General features: G+C 37.9%; 2 protein-coding genes across 2 annotated transcripts; one reads left to right on the forward strand and one right to left on the reverse strand.

Annotated features, from left to right (window-relative positions):
• Positions 1–13,260: 13,260 nt before the first annotated feature.
• LOC134803184 (ADP,ATP carrier protein) lies at positions 13,261–15,159 on the reverse strand. Its single transcript, XM_063775887.1, has one exon. It carries the CDS (start codon positions 14,917–14,919, stop codon positions 14,017–14,019), a length of 903 nt encoding a protein of 300 aa, XP_063631957.1. The 5' UTR covers positions 14,920–15,159; the 3' UTR covers positions 13,261–14,016.
• Positions 15,160–16,233: 1,074 nt separating this feature from the next.
• On the forward strand, positions 16,234–20,061 carry LOC134803129 (transcription initiation factor TFIID subunit 10-like). The gene is made up of 3 exons (XM_063775836.1): positions 16,234–16,541; positions 17,126–17,219; positions 18,974–20,061. Exons 1-3 carry the CDS (start codon positions 16,351–16,353, stop codon positions 19,097–19,099), a joined length of 411 nt encoding a protein of 136 aa, XP_063631906.1. The 5' UTR covers positions 16,234–16,350; the 3' UTR covers positions 19,100–20,061.
• The last annotated feature ends 372 nt before the right edge of the window (positions 20,062–20,433 follow it).

Below are 20,433 nucleotides of genomic sequence, written 5' to 3' on the forward strand. Positions count from 1 at the left end.
TTCCTACGTAGGTAGGTATAGTTATTTGTACAACAAGAGATCAAAGTTTGATATTTCTTCGAGTGCTTATTTTGAGTCCCGTGCAAGCGAAAGATTCTATAATAGATTCACGAGCGTAGCGAGTGAATCTAATTTAGAATCTTGAGCGTAGTAAGGGATTCAAAAGCGCACGAGATGTAAATAACTTTGATCTCGTGTAGTACACAAAAATTTTCACCCTAAGCAGTGAGAACATACCTAGAGGGACAGAGGTAATAGAACCCAAGTATCGAACTTGTATTAGACCCCGCATGTTGAAATGACATTTGACTATAAAGGTCACTTGAATGTCATTTTGTCTCACTCAGTGAGCAAAATCGCATTTTGCTCACTGAATGAGACAACTCAGTGAGCAAAATCGCATTTTGCTCACTGAGTGAGACAAAATGACTCAGCGAGCAAAATCGCATTTTGCTCACTGTTTTTAAGAAGCAAAGTACCCTTGTTCTAGCTGCTGAGGTGAAAATTATATTCCTTTATCTGATAACGTGACCCAGCGCCCCAGAGCACACACGGGCAGGCACTTACGTCTCTTAACACGTATTTGTATTAAGTGGGAGGTAGAAAGGACGTATACTGTAAAAAGTGTAAAAGGACGCGTATCGCACTCGCTATTATCATTTGAGTCGTTTTGACGCAATACGACAACTTAGAGAATAATAAGCGTATATCATTTAATTTTGATACTAGGCATTATTTTTTTTAGAATTTCTACTTTATATTTTAGAACTTTTGAGTAGGTAGGTATTTAATTGTGACTGAGACAAATTACGTCAATGACGAATATGAAGATTTTAGAGTTTATAATGACAAAACACCTTTGGGTACTTTAAGAACATAATATTATACTTTGAACTAAATAAATAAATAAACATTTTCTTCAAGACCATCTACCTAGTTCTAGGGATTTAGTTTGTTAGTTTAAAGAGAATATTTTTAAATTTTTATTTAATATTAGTATTATTTACACACACAACTTTTTAATGACTGCAATAAATTTGAGAAAAGAGCAATGCAATTGCATACAGCGTGGGCCCAAATAACCCGTCAAACTGCACATATTGATATTTTACTGACGGTATTTACTATGTTATAGTGATATATGTAGTGTATTACATAAATACATAGGTATCTAATTTTTTGTTAATTTTCATTAGTAAATTATTAATGTAGGTAGGTAGGTACCTATTATATACTCGCCAATCTTCCATCTCAATCCTATCGATTTTTTCGACCGCTCTCAGCTTAGTGCACTACGTCTAGGGGGCTAGGGGCACCAAAATCCCAGGAATCTGATGGATGACTCAGGATAGGAGAGAGGAAACACCATGGTCTAAGCTGATGGGCCTTTCTTAAGAAAAAGTGCCCTAAACTTACAGTTTTACTCATATCCATTTGAATCTCTAGAAAAACAAAAGAATATGATGGTACCTACTTACAATCGAGCTGATCTGATGATGGAGACAGGAGATGGCCATGGGTACTCTGTGATAACTAACCAACCTAACTGTGGAAAGAAAAGGACAGTCAGTGATAAAAGCTTGTACCAAAAATGATTTTTTGCCAAAAACTTTTTATATTTATTGTGTTAAATAGTATGTTACAATAGAGCAACAATGTAATTTTGTCGTGAAGGTTAGCCCTTTGACAGATTCTGAAACGTCTGGGCGCAACTCAAGAATCCAGAGGTCAAGAAGTAGCAAGGCGGATGGAAACATTAAAAATAATACAGTACTCATACGAATGCGGCAGCCATTTTGTCTTGTCGTGTATGATGTCAACGGAAGTAACTAACGGTTCTAACAACAACACAACTATTTGACCATGAAACCTTATATCATTGCAGTAAAGTTTACGAAAGGTGTTTTTTTAACCCTGAAAAAACACAGTCAGTATTGTTTGTAATAGTATTTATCTCAAATCGTCGGGGTAAGTATGTATCCCAAAAGGGACCCAACCCAATTGTAAATAGACCGATGATAGAATATTGACATTACTCGGGCCCATCCTAGATCCTAAAGCCGAACTGGAAAATTTACGGTTTTGATAAATATGTTTATTAAATAGGCTTCAAGAATTTGTGTGCAAATGCCTGGGTCTGACGAGTGTAACATCGGGGGACGGGTCGATGCACCCAAGGCCTCGTGACCTAATAATCTAGCTAGACCGCCATCCTGGGCTATACCTAACATCGAAACTCGGAGATCGACTAACGCAGCTAAGAAGTCAATTTTGACAGTTATATGAATTGACCTTTACAGGTACATATATGACACAAACAGGTACATATATATATATATATATATATATATATACCTATATGATAAGGCTATCAGTTAAACGGTAGGTCTTAGCTTCGTAAATGTAACGGCAATAACGTTAGGTAACAACCCCGAAGGTGTCATCGTGTTTTCCTATAGGTGATCAGTATAAAACACGTATAAACACAAACGAGACAATGTGTAACATTACCCTTTGTAATGTGTAAAACTAAAGTTACACAACGGTTCGATGAAGACACCGGATAGGTCTCCAGCCGTTCCTGGACTACTTGTAGCCTAATGACAGCTATATATAGGCATTAGCTATAGCTTATTTATACTTTATAGCCAAGCCTCGCGGAAGTAGGTATTTCTTAAGAATTTCGTACTAAAAGTGCCTGCGTTGCAAAAGTTTAAGTGTTTTCTATGCACATTTTTCTTGGTAAATTTGTCAATGATTTTAGGTATCTGGTATATAAACAATTAAACCTAGTTTATAATTTCTTATAATATTGGCTTAAGTAGTTCGAAAAAAGATGAGCGTCGATAATACCATTATACCACGCAATCCGGTAAACGTGTAAGTAGTAAATCAGCTGATAACTTAACATCGTCAACACAGTTAAATGACCATTTTAAACCTTACTGCACCGAGATAAGGACTATCCATGTACGTGTTGCTAGTACCTGTACTGCGACCTAGTATCGACTGCCTCAACCTTGCCCTACTAACGCTTATCTACTACATCTGTAGAACTTTCCTACATTCGTAGGTGTTTTACGTACACAGGAGTTGAAGCACATTCGTGTACTGAAAGGGAGTTCTTTATTTTATATAAAAATAACACTTTCGGGCGAGTACGCTGGTAGCTTAGCGGTTATATTAGCGTGGGACTTTCAATCCTGAGTTTGCGGGTTCAAACCCAGGCTTGTTCTAAACTGTATTTCGGCGAATATTATTAAACTTATAAATAAACCTTCAATTAGGTACCTAATGATGGAATCTATGATTAAATAATTTCGAGTTATCCGGGCACACCTTGCATAAACGATGTTAATAGTTATTTGTACAACAAGAGATCAAAGTTTGATATTTCTTCGAGTGCTTATTTTGAGTCCCGTGCAAGCGAAAGATTCTATAATAGATTCACGAGCGTAGCGAGTGAATCTAATTTAGAATCTTGAGCGTAGTAAGGGATTCAAAAGCGCACGAGATGTAAATAACTTTGATCTCGTGTAGTACACAAATTTTTTCACCCTAAGCAGTGAGAACATACCTAGAGGGACAGAGATAATAGAACCCAAGTATATCGAACTTGTATTAGACCCCGCATGTTGAAATGACTATAAAGGCCACTTGAATGTCATTTTGTCTCACTCAGTGAGCAAAATCGCATTTTGCTCACTGAGTGAGACGCAGTCAGTGAGCAAAATGCGATTTTGCTCACTGAGTGAGACAAAATGACCCAGTGAGCAAAATCGCATTTTGCTCACTGTTTTTAAGAAGCAAAGTACCCTTGTTCGAGCTGCTGAGGTGAAAAATATTAAAATACCCATCTCAAGATATTTAACCACTATTTTACTAAGTCTCCTACTACTATTTTACTAAAACACCTAATATTAGCTAAAACAACGAACGTCAATCGTTGTACGGATTGCCTTGAAAAATTATTTATAGCCACAACGCCACAATAACGGTCGTAGCTGGTCTTAGTACCATCTCTATCCTTCGAGGCAGGTATAAATTGTTACATTTTATAATCAACTGTTCTTTACAAAAAATAATACCACCTGCCTCCGTCGGATTTGGTTGAATTTCGGATGCTACCTGGGATAAAGTCAAACCAAGCTGAGTTGGCGGCGATTTTGGTAGCACAGACTGTGCAAGTGTTTAGAAAACTTCATAATTTCATAGAAGTTTGACGTTTAAAATAACACTTTCACAGTCTGGGCTGTCAAAATCGATGCTAACTTAGCTTGGTCTGACTATATAAATAGTACAGTCAGCGCAGAAATACATCGGCTTTCGCTAAATATTTTACTATTTTTGCGACTGCCCGTTAGTAGCCTGAAAGGGATCGCTTATTAGCTGTAAGACCGACTATTATTTTGTATTTTGTGACATGTGATTTCTGGTTTAAGTATACCATGGAGCGACAAGTCGAGTTAATATACAAAACAACAAAATCACTTTCTATCAGTTTCTTTAGTCAAATAGACCTCCAATTTCACGCTAGAACGGCCCGGGCCCGGGTCGTGGCGCCCGACACTTCTTTTTCTATGACAGGTGATCGGTAATCACCAGACATTGTAAATTTTATAGCATTTTTGGTGCAGCGGAGTGGTGTTAACGGAATTGGTATAGATAATTCCAACTGAAACGGTAAATTAAGGTTAATATTAACGTAATTAACGCTAATTAATCATTAGGGTTCAAATTGTTTATACCAATTCCGTTAACACCACTCCGCTGCACCGAAAATGCTATAAAATTTACGATGTCTGGTGATTACTAAGTGGTTTACAATAAATTCATTACATGGTGACTAAACAAGCATTTTATACAGTAAGGTCAAAGTCCATTACAGAACTCACTCAGGTTCAGATAATTACAGTAAGTTACAAACAATTGTATACTCTATTACATATTTCACAGAGTTCAAACTCGTAGAAACCGAGCTGGGATCAAAACTCTTAGTGTTGTATAGGTACGTTGTACAGCATAACTCTGGTCCCCAATTTCACACAGTTAGTATATATTTAGGGCTCAAATTACACTAGTAGCTTGGGAGTGGAAGTTGTTCGTATAATAGGGGCATTTGTGCGGTGTTTAAATTGATAAGGCCACCTGTGGTCGGTAACGGCCGGTTCGGGCGAGTGCAGACGCAGACGGTTTTGTTCAACTCAATCAAATGAATATGCCCGATTTGCATGTTAGCTCGGTATAATCTGAAATAAAAGTTAATGTGGAGCGTTTGGTGTCTCATTTGCGTATAATTAAGTTTTCAGATGACCTCCGACGTTTCGAGAACAGCATCGTCACCGTGGTCTCGGAGAACGACGATAACTCACACTTACCTACTTAAAAACAAGGAAAAATCTGAACTTTCCTCATGCATCGCAGACGAGATACCCTCCTACCGGGACTTCTGAGCATAACACCTATTATTTTCAGGAACAGGAAAGCTGAATGAAATCTAAATTAATATTTTTTTATTTATATTTGACAAATGACCACTAGGTATCTGAGCATCATCTTTGTGGCTTGTAGTGTAGGTTGTTGTAAGATGGTAACAGTATAGCCACGTGGCCCACGTGGGTACTTAAAAAATGTTCGCAGCTTGGCCGAGGTCAGAGATGCCATTGACCTCAGCTTCCATCAAGCACGCTCGACTTGCACGACGTACGTTTCAACTTGCGGTAAGTTAATCTCTACTCGCAAGACAAAGTAAGTAGGTATAAGTAAGTTAATCTTTCCCAGAAAGGGTTGGTTGGGTTGAATTTCCCCACGTGTCAGGATTTTTGGCCCTCTGTCACGATTGCGTGGAGTCTTCGGGGTTTTTTATAAACCTCAACTTGAAGAAATTGGCTATGATTAGGTTTGAGCAGAGGAAGGTACCTATAGCTCTACCCTCCATAGTAGAAGGGATGGTTATGCTGTAAAATTTGTAAACCAGAGAGAGCACGAAAAAACAACTGCCTCTCGAACTTTTAGCCTTTAGGTTCAAAAATATACCTAAAACTTTTCTTGGCAAAAAGGCTGTTTAAATGATACAGTTAACCCCTCGTATGCAGATAGGGTTGCCAGATCGAAAGACGCTGTTATCGGGAAATAATATAAATTTTTCGGGATTTTGAGACTTAAGTCGGGAAAAAAAAACATTCAAATTAAAGTAATTGTATTAAATTAAACAACGATATTTTACGTTATTGCCACTACGTCAGCTGCTCTGCCCATAGACGTTTTTAATATAAATAAAATACTATTAAACTCCTTGAGATCTTGAACAAACAAAAAAAAAAGATCTTGTCATTATCTACCTATATTATTATCATACTTATACTTATTAGGTATCAATAATCAACAAAATATATATAACTAATTTATATCTTAGCTTGCCCTTGCCACATGTATTTTATGTTACTTTTTACCGATTTTACCATTTTTTCGCCTTTGAACTTGAAATTATTGTTTTATAACGTGAAGCTCTTTTTCGGGACAATTTTCACTTTATCGGGAATCGGGAACACATGTTAAAAATCGGGAGAATCCCGCCAAATCCCGACCATCTGGCAACCCTATATGCAGACACGGGCACGGATCCGTGTGTGATGGGAATTTAAAACTATTGTTTAAATGACAAGGTCACTTTTTCGACGATAAATTATGACAGGCCGCATACGATTTTATCACATCTTCTAGATACGGATCACTGGATGTTTGGAAAAGTGATCGTCCAGGAAATGTAGTCATACATGGTCATACGTAACTACCTTACTAAGTGCCAGTTGCACCAACCACATTTGACAGACTGATCAACATCAGCCGGCGCGCCCCGGCGCTTTATTATGAAACTTTCCATAGATAAAAATTTAGCGAACTCTTTAACGATACGAACAGTTTGGTGCAACCGACCCTAATTCTACGCCCCAGCGCGGCTATAGTACGGCAAAGTTACGTAACCTTCGTGACAATCGTGACTCAGTGCATGGGGAGGTACCGGCGATTCTATTGAGACCAGTCTCTCAGCTAACTGCTATAAGTACTTATGTAAATATTTTTCTCCTATTTTACATAGCCGTCTAGAAGTTCACCAATTTTTCCACAGTTCGTACCGTTCGTACTTACCATGTTGAGATGTATCACCCTGTATAGGCTTTATGTAGATAGCTAGTACAAGAAATAAAGAATGCCGCAGTCGCAGCTATTAGGGTGGTATTCCACCTCACCTTACCACCTTAGGGTTCACCGTAGGGTTGTATTGCTTTAATGAGAGAGTGAGAGGCACTGACATTGGACAAAGAAATAGGACAGGTGGAATACCAATACCACCCTTAGTTAAGTATTATAAGTTAGTTAGGTAAAAGTATTAATATAGCATAGATTTTATGCCAAATGCCCTTTATTTAAGCCAAATATTATAATAATAATAATAATATTCTTTATTGTGCACAATGAAAACATGATTAAATACAGCAAATTAACATAAATAAAAAACTAAGCAACAACAGGCGGTCTTATCGCTAAAGAGCGATCTCTTCCAGACAACCTTCAGGTAGTAGAAATTATCGAAGGGAAGAAATAAGTATAAGGGTAGCAAAAATAAATGAAGTGCAAGATCAGGAAAAAAAAAAACAGCACAACTAAATATATAACAATATGAATACATACATTAAAGAGATATATAAATAAATAAATATATAAATAAACAAATATTATCTTATGAAACAAAATTAGAAACGGGTAGCCGGTAGGTAAAACTGGCGCTTTCTATAAAAATCTTTGACAATTACCAAACTCCAGAGCTGGGCACCGTTAATAAAAAAGTTAACTTCGTTAATCGTTAATCCGTTAAATAAAAAGTTAACTTCGTTAAACGTTAAAACGTTACTTTTCAAAAGTTTTAACGGAAGTTAAAGTTAATCGTTAATCGTTAACTCGAAATCGTAAATATACGCAATAAGAAATAAAACTAGGAGAAATAATCATAAATTTTGATTTTTATTAAAGACTAATCTACTAATTAACATGGTAATCGTGTGTGCGTGCGTGATCTGTGCGTGATTTCTTTGCTGGCAGTTCAAAGAAGAATTAACGATTAACGGATTAACGAGTTAATGCCCAGCTATGCCAAACTCAACAAACCGGGAAAGCAAAAAGAGCAGAGAGACAACGAAGTAAAGTTAGGTCGGTATTCCCCCTGTCCAATTTCTTTGTCCAATGCAGTGGTTCCTAACCTGGGGGTAATTACCCCCGTGGGGGTAAAACTGGTATTTTGCGGGGGTAATAAGCTGACCTAATTTGACAATACACCAAACGTACGTTTTATTTTTTATTACCATTGTGAGGAGGGGTAAAATCAGGTTCCCTAGTTAGTCATAGGGGTGACCGGACTGAAAAGGTTAGGAACCACTGGTCCAATGTGTATTTTGCTTAGTGAGGTGAGATGGAATGACATTGGACCAAGATATTGGACGGATGGAATACCACCCTTAGGTAAAGTAGGTCAATAGCAAAACAGATTACGATTGCCGCAGCGCAGCCATCGTGCATCGGTTACGTAAGGCGCCCCGCCGCGCCGACTGGAGCTGAAAACAGCAAACCTGCCGTCATTCGGGCCGATTTCTATTAACCCCCGACGCAAAAAGGGGATGCTATAATATGTTTGACGCCATTCAAAATTTATGTAGGTACTTGTAGCATTATAAAAAAGTCTCCGCTTGACTACGGAACCCGAAAAAGGGGGCAAGGTGCTCCAGAGGATAGCGGTGTCATGCTCTTTGGGGCACGGGCCGTGACCCAGGAACTAAGTATTAGGTGTTGCATCGTGTGGAATGTGGGAAACTCATAGCTGTCGAGTAAACCCATTCAGCTCAGCTGGATTGCCACTGACTGCCCATGAGATGACTGACCCCCCATTTGACCAAAATTTCATGTTAGATATGAGATACAATTTAAAAAACTTCAATAGCGCGATGCGGAACCGCAAAGTCACTTTCGTAAGTGGTAAGATTTAGAACTAGAATGAGACTTAGTGATGTGCGTAGACGGTGGCGCCACATTTTTTTAAAATAATTTCTAGGGCTTGCCAGATTACGAATTTTAAGTCTACCTTCTTTTTTGTAATAAAATTTACCTACAAACGCTGCAGCTAAAGTGAATTACAGTGATATTTCATACATCAGTTTATCTCAAGAATGCTGCGCTTTTCTTATCATAATACAATATCAATTTGCCTTCTACTCTACCACATAACAAGAATTGATAGTAGATAGTTTGAATTTATGAGGATGCGATCCTACACGTCAAGTGCCCAGCCGCAAGGCTGCAGCAGCAGTCATATTTTTCTAATATCTATTCGATAGAAAGTGCTACATTATATTGTAAGCGTCAGGACCCCTGGACCACTTGAGATATTTGATGTTTAGATAATATCAAAATACACTACCTTTTTGCTACTATTTGGTACCTAACTTCAAATAATTAGTACCTCGATTGACAGCGAAAACCCGAAGAACTAAAGTGGCCATACATTCTGACGTCAGGATGTCTGGACCATTTTTTTTACATGGTTTGTGACAACACAACTACATGACATGTTAGTAAATATTTACTACCTTTTTAGTACCTCAACATATATTTTATTTTTATTTTTTTGGCGACCCAGAAAAAAGATACACTTAAAAAAAGAAATCTTATAATACTCATAATTTTATAGTCCCTGGTGTTCACTTAATTATACGGCAAATGATGATGATGGAATTTCCTTTTGCAGAGTTGCTCCTTTTGACTCACAGACTGATTTGGGAAGGGGAGCCAATCGAATTTTTGATGCAAAATTTTGACTTAAAGGGGGGTGCCCCCCAAAATTAATAAAAAAAAAAGTTTTGCTATGTGGTCAAGTTTGGTGTCATTTTCGTGTAACACAAGGATGCTAAATTCGTTTCTGATATTTAATTTATACGGTTTCATACAGGGTGTCCCTAGCCATTGGACAAAGCCGAAATGTACATATGCATTAGGGTATTTAGAACCAGTATACAAAGTATCATAATAATCGGTGTAGCGGTTACGAAGAAATTAACAAATTATGATTTTTTTACTTTGGAGCAACCTGTATGTGTTAGTAGATCCTGAGGTAATAAATAGTATGAAACCTTCTTCGACCATTTTGATTATCTTTTTTATTTATGACATTAATAAGATTCTGACTTTTGACAAATGTCATGCCGCCCATTGCCCATTGCCGCACATTTTCAAAAAAATTGTCAAAAGCACTGCCAAAGATGTATGTTTCTTTTTGTTGTCGATTATTGGAAATAACTTTTGTTTGATAATTTATCTTTTTATCTTTTGATCTAATTTAAAAAATATTACCGTTAGAGCATTTCTTAGAAGTAACCCTACGTGGGATTTCAGGGTTTCTCCAATGGCTATATCCTGTATAAATAATTAAAAAAAAAAATACAAATAAAAATTTGGTATTTTTATTTTTTTCGAATAAACCTGAAAAATAAAAGCCTGTAAAATAAGAATACTTTTATATGCACACAAAAATAAAAATTTCATGAAAAAGCCCAGTAAGGCTATTTTTTTATAACGAGGAATTACTATTCCTCGTTATAAAAAGTATACATATGGCATATTTATGTTACATTAATGTGAACAAAAAAAAAATATTTGGCAATGACGAGCATAAGCAATGTTAAAGAGTGTTTACAAATATATAGGTAGTAAAATCTTTAAAATACGAAATAATGTAATTATTAGTCTATTTCCCTTTTTTTTTTTGATTAACTCGATAATGACTTCAAACTTAATGCAGAAACCTAAACAGATGCTTTCATAAATTTATGATTGTATGGGACAAATCATCCACACCGCACCAAAAATCAAGGTGGCTCCCGTTTCTAAAATGATCGAAGGGTTCTAAGGACTCACTATGCTAAAGGGTATCTCATCATTATGAAACGCCGTAATTCTTATAGCTGTAATTAACTCATCTTTGTATACTATTCAGTGAGCTGGTAGTCCAAAGTAAGTCTGCATTTCATTTTTTTTTCTCTACATTTTTATAAATAAATATGCCATGTGTATACTTTTTATAACGAGAAATAGTAGAGCTTTTTCATGCAATTTTTATTTTATGTGTATATATAAAAATTAGAAAAAATTAGGCATTTATTCGGAAAAAAATAAAATGGCAAATTATTATTTTTATGAAACCGTATAAATTAAATATCAGAAATGAATTTAGCATCCTTGATTTACCCGAAAATGATACGAAACTTGAGCACATAGCAAAACTTATATTTTTACAAATTTCGGGGGGCACCCCCTTAAGTCAAAATTTTGCATGAAAAATTTGGTTGCCTCCCCTTCCTAAATCAATCTGTTAGTCAAAAGGAGCAACTCTGCAAAAGGAAATTCCATCATCATCAATTGCCGTAAATCGCACTTTTTTGACGTGAACGCCACGGACTATACTTAAATATAAATATAAACTAAATAATAATGACGAACAAAAATTAATTAAACTAATAACTAAAAATACTAAACTAAAACTACCGAAAAAATAAAAAAACCTACAAATAAAAGGACTATTAATCTTATAACTATCAAGTGACAAGTATAAATATGTAAACCGCGTTAAAATCACGCCAAGAAATGTGGTTTTTATTATTAAATCATGTACAAACAACAACACTCTTAACTGTATATTTTTGAACCTTATTACAGAGACATAAGGTCCACCGATGTACAGTTACCAGTGTGGGCGATGGTACTTACTTTCAATTCTAGTTAATAAAATGATTCTTTTTATTTAAGTGTATGATTTTATAGCCACAATCATAAATATATTATGTATACTTACCCCAAAAACAAAAGCTATACATAGCAAAAAAAACCTAATATAAAATTTCTTTTTTGAACATTCTTTTTTTCTGGAATACCAAAAAGGATGGAAAAAAATATATGTTGAGGTACTAAAAAGGTAGTAAATATTTACTAGCATGTCATGTAGTTGTGTTGTCTCAAACCATGTAAAAAAAATGGTCCAGACATCCTGACGTCAGAATGTATGGCCACTTTAGTTCTTCGGGTTTTCGCTGTCAATCGAGGTACTAATTATTTGAAGTTAGGTACCAAATAGTAGCAAAAAGGTAGTGTATTTTGATATTATCTAAACATCAAATATCTCAAGTGGTCCAGGCTCGGAGTAATTAACAATGGAGCCGCCATTAACAGGCGTTCCCCTCTGTCGAAAATAGGCGGCCAATGGTCAACAACTTGTCAACCATATGTATGGACTGACGGTTATCTGACATGACGTACCTATACATTTGATGTGCCCCTCCCCCGCAAAAAACGGCAGACTATTTTGTACCGAAAATTTTAGACATGGCGTCTCCGTTGGTTATATCCTCTAAGGGTCCAGGGGTCCTGACGCTTACATTATATTTCCTAAAATCCTGATACCGAATCACTTGTGCTTACCAATTCCAACTGCTAACTCCGAACAAAGAATTAAAGTCTCGCTAAACCACGCTAAACCCAGTTCGGGGCAGTTCACTGCAGTTGTATGAGCAGAATACTTAAGACTTACATTACCCAAGTATTGTGACGTCACTCGGCGGCCATTCACTCGGCGTGACGTCATCGCTCAGTGGCCAGGATCTTCCCATCTCGCTCCGCGTTGCATAAGTGATCTATGTAACTTATGTAATTTGCTAGAAAAAAAATTTGCTTAGACCTAATAAGTAACTGAAATTTTAGACACTTTTTGTAGGATGGTAGTTTTTATACATATGTACCTTATAACATAAGGCACAGCAAATATTCATATTAAATGCAGGAAAAGTAGGAAATTTTAGCCACTTGCTAAGTGTTGACAGAGCAATTGATTATTTTAAGTTTCTGTTCAGAGCTTTAACAGTTACTTTTTGGGGTTAATCCTTTTTGTACTAAAGAGCACTCTTATATACTTACTATACTCTTTAGAGCACTGGTAGTATACATATATTATTATACTCTTTGCTGGTAGTTACAGTTCTTTTTACTTAATGTCAATATGTCAGATATTACAGAATGGACAAGAAATTAATTGAAATGTAATATAGTTGAAAACATAATTGATTTAATAATTAATTATGATGTGTTTAAGCAAGAGGAACTGCTGGAGCTGCCTGGATTAAGCACCTGAATTTAAGAAGTTACAGGAATAAAAGAAAATCAAAGTTAGTTTTAACATTATCTATATTATAATCACTCGTAATTTCGCATGAATTTTTCTTACAAAAAACTCACACCGAGGAAACAAGATTGTTCTTAAAATCGAGATGTTTTCGACAATTCGACCTACAGCTTCAACTGAATGTTACCTACAGATACAGTGCTGTCTCGAGCGTTCAGAACGCGACAAGAATAGTTCGACCCTAGCCATTCACACTGCAGACACTACCGTTACATAACAGCTTGAGAATCACATGATTTAAAACAAATCACAGAAGTATGCTAGCATTACATAACACAGTTAAAATACACTTCCAAAGTACAAGGTCACACTCACTCAGTGTTCATGTGGAGATACAATAATATATTGCTACAGCACTTCTTTAACTCACAACACAACACTGGAAATAGATCTCTGGCCTTGCCCTCAATGAGTGGAATGAAATGAGGCCGTTACATAATGTCACTGGCTCTGAAAGTGATCGCTCTGAACAAAATTATAGTACAAATTATGTGATTCCAAAGTCTACGACTTGCCTTGTAAGCGCAAATATAACTGAGCGAGGTGGAGCAAGCTTATGTAACACTCGACATTTACATAATTTAATAAAACAATACATATTGGAATCAATGTATAACACTTTATTTAACTAAAAATAAGTTACTAGGTTCGTTTTTCGCTTCTAATAATACATGATTTTCAGGGAGCGGTTTGCGGTGATCGGAATCACAATAGAGATGGTAACAATTCTTAGAGTAGATTTACAGGACCTTCTTGATCTCTTCATATAGGACGAGCACGAAGGCGCCGCCGGTGCCTCGGAGCACGTTGGAGAAGGCGCCCTTGAAGAAGGCGGAGGTACCCTCGCTCTTGGCGATGGTGGCCCAGCAGTGCAGGGTGTTCTTGTACAGGATGTCGGCCTTGGCGCGGCCCGACTGCATCATCATGCGCCTACGGACCGTGTCGAAGGGATACGACATGATACCGGCCACGGTGGTGACCACCTGGGCGATGGCCCAGCTGATGACGATGGGGGTGTTCTTGGGGTCGGGCAACATGCCACGCGCGGTGTCGTAGAAACCGAAGTAGGACGCGCGGTAGATGATGATACCCTGCACCGACACGCCGAAGCCTCTGTACAGACCGATGAGGCCGTCGGACTTGAAGATCTTGGTGAGGCAGTTGCCGAGGCCGCTGAACTCGCGCTGGCCCGCGCCCTTGCCGACGTCGGCGGCGAGGCGGGTACGCGCGAAGTCGAGCGGGTACACGAAGCACAGCGAGGTGGCACCGGCGGCGCCGCCGGACGCCAGGTTACCGGCGAACCAGCGCCAGAACTGGGTCTTCTTGTCTACGCCACCGAGGAACACCTGCTTGTACTTGTCCTTGAAGGCGAAGTTGAGCGCCTGCGTGGGGAAGTACCTGATGACGTTGGCGAGGTTGCCGCGCCAGAAGGAGCTGAAGCCCTGCTCCTTGGGGATGCGCACGAAGGCATCGACGATGCCCTTGTAGCGCTGGTCCTCGGTGATCTGCTTGCTCACGTGCTGCACTTGGAGCAGCAGCTTGACGCGCTCGATGGGCGCTACGGCGGTCTTGGAGACCGCGGCGGACACGCCTCCGGCGATGAAGTCCTTCGCGAACGCGACCGGATCGGCGAGGTTCGACATTTTGAATAGGTAGGGTTCTACACTGGTTGAATGCCTCGCAGGCGTAGAGGTGTAATCTACTTAGGTCACACACGGGATGGTGGAGTCACGAAACACTAACTCCCGATATATGTTATCAGGAGATTTTGAGTAATTTCGTGATCGCGGGAGCACAGGGGTAGGTGTGTGCCTTTTTTGAAATTCGATCGATCACGTTCTCTCGCTGTTCTGCCCGTGGAGCGGCGCAAAAGAAGGAGGAAGGGGGCCGATGTTACCAACCTAGCGACGAAGTACCACGAGGCCGGTGTGGCCATTACAAAAAGTATAAATCTCCCTGCAACTAAATTTGCATTTAGTTATTTTTTAAGATGTTTTATCCATAAATATTTCATGGATAACTAATATTCAAGTATTTGCATGCACCTCTATTTTTTCCTTATTAGTAGACATAAAAATCAGTAACACCAGCTATGATTTATTTTTTATCTTCGTAGCTTTTATAATTTTTCTTCGACTTATATTTTTAGTGGTACATATTTAATAAATCATAAAAAACATAAATCTTTTAATTATTAAGTTTAAAATATTTTTTCCATTAAGTCCGGGTAAACGTGATTATAATGGAAACACTTCCGTGACGAGCACAAAATGCGTTTTGTTATTGCTTGAAAAAATCAATAAGATCGTTATGCAATCATTTCATCGATGCGTTGGCTCTAAAGTTGCGTTCTAAATTATTTAATATAAATAAGTTGGCTCCGTTCTAATTTTTAAATAAATTTAGTTTCTACATGGCCTATAATAAAAATATACAATTCGTGCAGTGTTGTAGTTGGTATTTCCCATATTAAAGTCAAAATTTCAACAGTAACTTGTTCACTTTATTTTGCTTTCTCGTTTGGTTTGAATCCATCGCTGTGCTTAGGATTCAATATTTAGGCAACCATTGCAGTGGTGTATTAATATTATTACTTTTCCGTAAATCTAATCAGATGTTCGCTATTGCTGGCTATAGGTACATTTTGATTGATTCATATTCATATCCTTTGCAATTTTTTGACCTTGTCATTTCCCAATTTAATGTATTCTGGAATTATTACTTTATTTCATTCTATAGGTATAGATGGTCAAGCAAATCTTGTCAGTAGAAATGGCGCGAAATTCAAATTTTCTATGAGACGAAATCCTTTCGCGCCTACATTTTTCAAATTTGCCGCCTTTTTATACTGACAAGATCTGCTTGACCAACTATATTTCTTTTAACAGAATAATTTTTGATTGTGATGCCATCTGTTGTGGAGTAGCGAACAACGCAACTGTCAAATTGCGTTATTTATTTATCTGTGGTTATGATCATTTGCTTGCTTCACTGATTCTAGCAATTTCAATTTCTAAAAACAAGTGTTAGTTTCCAATTTTCACGAGTATCTTCCCGTAGTTGGAATCTATTGGATGGAATTTAAGTTTAATAATATGCAGATGGGTCGCATGGGTTCTCCGTCCGTCGGGATGGACGAGGACAGCGGCGCGGGACATGCCCTCAGCGATTTTCTTTTGCAGCTCGAGAACTACAATCCTTCTATTCCTGATTCAGTCGTTGCTCATTACCTGAATATGGCTGGTTTCGAGTCTCAAGACCCTAGGTGAGTACGTGACCCGACCAATGCATGAATTAACCCAACTAATATTATCTACCTAACGTATTGACAAAACAAACTGCAAACAGTTAAATGTCCCATGACTTTAGAGTTTCTAGTTTTTGGGTAATAATTACAATATGGACCGTCGATTTTGGGGGGAGGGGGCTACCCTCCAGTCCAACCCCCATAGTTCAAAATACTTTCTTCATGTAGGCCTAGCAACAAGCACTTATGAATAGTAAGTGGGTATGTAATACATATGTATTATAATCTTAAGCTAACTATCAGAGTAATTTATTGATGTTAATATTATTCCATAATATTGAATTATTATACAGATCAAATTGAATACTAAGCATTCCACAAAAAGATTGTCAAACATAAAAAAAATAGTATAAAAAATATTAGTCAGTCTAGGCCATAGCCTCGCCATAGCACGGAACCCTATGGTTATCCATGGTTAAAGTTTGTATGGAATTACCATGAGATAAGGGAATACAGTAAAATTGGAAGAGAAAGGGATTCGTAGGTGAGGGGGCCGGGGTTTTTTACTGAATAGCAGCAAACTATAGGATGGCTTATTGCAGGTTGGTTCGGCTGATAGCCCTGGCTTCCCAAAAGTTTCTGTCAGACGTGGCCAATGATGCACTACAGCATAGCAAGATGCGCACCTCCAGCCAGGTAATATTTCTCTAAGCAATCTTTTGAATACCAAGAATAATAATTTCAAATGATATCTTTGTTACGGATATCTATAACAATTTTATTGGCGAAGTATGTTTTTGTTTTGTTTCTTTTATAATTTACTATCCACTTCCATAATGAAAACTATCTGTATTTACTCATCTCCAACTTAACCCTTTACCAGGCCCCTAAGAACTAGCATGTCTTCATATGTACTGTATACACCGTGAAATTTAAGTGGTTGTTTTCCCGCAGCGAGATGATTTTGAACATGATACTGTACAACTTTCCCCAAGGAACATAGGTCGAAATATGAAAAAAAAACAACTACTAAAATTTCACGGTGTATACTGTTACAACTGTATTGAACGCCTTGTAAAAAATGTATTTACGAAAGTCGGAGATGTTCCTTTAAACCAGAAATAAAAATGTGGGTTACGGTTATCCCATCGCCTGTCTAAGGAATTAACTGTCATGCTCGATTTTGTCTTATTATATTCTTGATCAGGCGAAGGGATATATTCCTCCCACATCTTATATCGGTTATCATTTATCAAAGTCAGGGTTTAACTCCAAATCTACTACGAAACATATCAATCACTGAAAACATTATTTTATGATCTTTATTCACGGCATGAGTTTTTATGACATGACAAGACAATTTACCGGGCCATGGGAAGAATAGCTCCCGCACAGTTAAACTCTAATAAGGCCATGGGATAATGTCAACCCACATCCTAATTCTGGTAATAGACAATAATGCATGAATATTTAGCAATGTTTACGATTACATTACCATTCAACACTCAAAATATACAAAATATCAAAAAATTGTTCAACCTATGTACTTCTGTTTCATAGAAATTAAGGAAAGTGTTCGAATTTCTCCGTAGTTTACTTAAATTAGATTTCAAGTGAATTTAAACGGCTGCCAAAGATATATTACGCGATTTAGAAGCGTGTTGTGAATGAAGATCATAAAATACTATTTTCAGGGATAGACAAAATATTTTGTAGGTTTGGAGTTACAACCTGACTATGGTAACCGATATAAGAAGATTAAGAAGTGGGAGGAATATATCCCTTCGCCTGGTAAAGGGTTAAGGAGTACATAGACTTTAAAAAAAATTTCAGCCTAAATCTAAATATGTCCCACTGCTGGGCACAGACCTCCCATCTCCCATGCGCGAGAGGGCTTGGGCTATAGTCCCCACGCTAGGCCAATGCGGATTGGGGACTTCACATACACCCTTGAATTTCCTCACAGATGTATACAGGTTTCCTCATGATGTTTTCCTTCACCGAAAAACTACTTGATTCTGACTTTTTTATATAATAATTCCATTTTAATAATAATTCAATAACTCAAAATTTAATAAAAGTCTTACGGTGCGATTCGGGAAATGAATTAGAGATTCACTAGATATGAAAAATAGTAAAGATATGTGACGTTCCACGGCAAAAAGTACCATTGCTCCGGCTGAATATTGGAGCTGCGTTAACCCCTGGAGCGCCCCAGAATTACCGTAGTATGGAACTCCTATACTAGTTACCAGCACACGTGTCTGTGTAGGGCGCTCCACGGGTTAATAATAGCGTAAGCGCCAGCCGCCATAAGGTACCTTTTGCCGTGGGACGTCATATATCTTTACTATTTCATATCTAGTGAATCTCTAATTCATTTCCCGAATCGCGCCGTTAGTTTGTATTGTTCTTGTTCGCAAATTGCACCGTTTACTTGTCTGTTCCAGGTGAGCTCCAGCTCCAAGAGCCAGAAGGGCCCGAAGGAGAAGAAGTACATCATGACGATGGAGGACCTGGTGCCAGCGCTGCAGGAGTACGGCATCGTGGCGCGCAAGCCGCATTACTACGTCTAGGGTTACGTATAATTGTACCATCGTCCACACTGTTAACTTTCCAGAGGTGGACCTTATTACAAAAGGCATAAAGTCCACCGATGGACAGTTAAGAGTGTTGCTGTGAGTCGTGGAGTCTAGAGTCGGACCAAGCTATTTCTCCATGGCATTTGTGATGATGATGACAAAGTGTGGTAATGTCATCATTATTGTCAAATTTCTATGAAGATGTGACGTTTATAATGACGCTCAGTCATTTTGGTCTGTTCAAATCAGTGCAAACTTAGCTTAGACGGACTCTGGTAATCAGTTGTCTCGTTTAATTTTCATGGCAGTTGAGTTAAACGAACGAGTAGAGTCACAGAATAAATAATAGTACTAGGTAGACGGTTTACTCTCTAACAAAACACGTCTATTACGACAGATATGACCGCTAGGTGGCGCTCAAACTCAGGAACAAATATTTGTGATGAACACACAAATAAATGCCCTTACCAGGATTCGAACCCGGGACCTCCTTCGTAGGCAGGGTCACTACCGACTAGGCTAGGAGGCCGTTAAATAATAATAGATTAAAAGGTTTGTTTGTAAACTTTCTTAAATCGTTTAACAGTTTAAATTTTTAATTTTTTTTGACTGCGATGATTCTAAAATTAGTGGTAATAACATTTATGGAAATTAATTGACCATCCCACTTAAAATTACTTGTACTTATTCCTTGAGTACCATGAAAATTAAACGAGGTGTTATTATAGATAATATAGATCATTAAAAATAAGAAAATGGGGGTAATCATAGTCAAAAACGTTAAACAGTTAAAGCTTAATGCAGATGGCGCTCGAGTGCATTAATAAGGCTTCTCTACACCATTGGCCATGATGAGCAATTGCAGGTGATCTAGTGATCCAAAGGACTCGAGCCTAGTAGCTCTTTTTTTAGGGCTCGCCTCATCTCTTGACGCCTAAAAGGCTATTTAGCTCTTTAGCCCCCGAGCCTAATTCTATTTAAGAGCCTAGACTCTTGGGGCTTAATAAGGTTATTAGCCCCTAGAGTCTAGGCTCTTAAATAGAACTAGGCACGGGGGCTAAATAGCTAAATAGGCTTCTTTTTAGGGGCTTAATAAGGTTATTAGCCCCAAGAGTCTAGGCTCTTAAATAGAACTAGGCTCGGGGGCTAAAGAGCTAAATAGGCTTTTAGCCTTTTAGGCTTCAAGAGATGAGTCGAGCTCTAAAAAAAGAGCTCCAAAGGCTAAAGTCTTTTGGATCACTAAGGTGATCCCGATATTGTGGAGGGCTAAGTGGCCCATGATCGGCGATGATGGAGCGTAATCGCAATTCTGTCGGTTTACGGGCAAA

This window comes from Cydia splendana, chromosome 26, assembly GCF_910591565.1.
Source record: "Cydia splendana chromosome 26, ilCydSple1.2, whole genome shotgun sequence".
In the NCBI taxonomy this organism is placed as follows: Eukaryota; Metazoa; Arthropoda; class Insecta; order Lepidoptera; family Tortricidae; genus Cydia; species Cydia splendana.

Bases quoted from the DNA above. Each gene is read 5' to 3' on its own strand.
- LOC134803184 (XM_063775887.1), bottom strand. From the start codon at position 14,919: ATGTCGAACCTCGCCGATCCGGTCGCGTTCGCGAAGGACTTCATCGCC.
- LOC134803129 (XM_063775836.1), top strand. From the start codon at position 16,351: ATGGAATTTAAGTTTAATAATATGCAGATGGGTCGCATGGGTTCTCCG. The intron at 16,542-17,125 runs GTGAGTACGTGA...GGCTTATTGCAG, and splicing joins TTCGAGTCTCAAGACCCTAG to GTTGGTTCGGCTGATAGCCC. The intron at 17,220-18,973 runs GTAATATTTCTC...TGTCTGTTCCAG, and splicing joins AGATGCGCACCTCCAGCCAG to GTGAGCTCCAGCTCCAAGAG.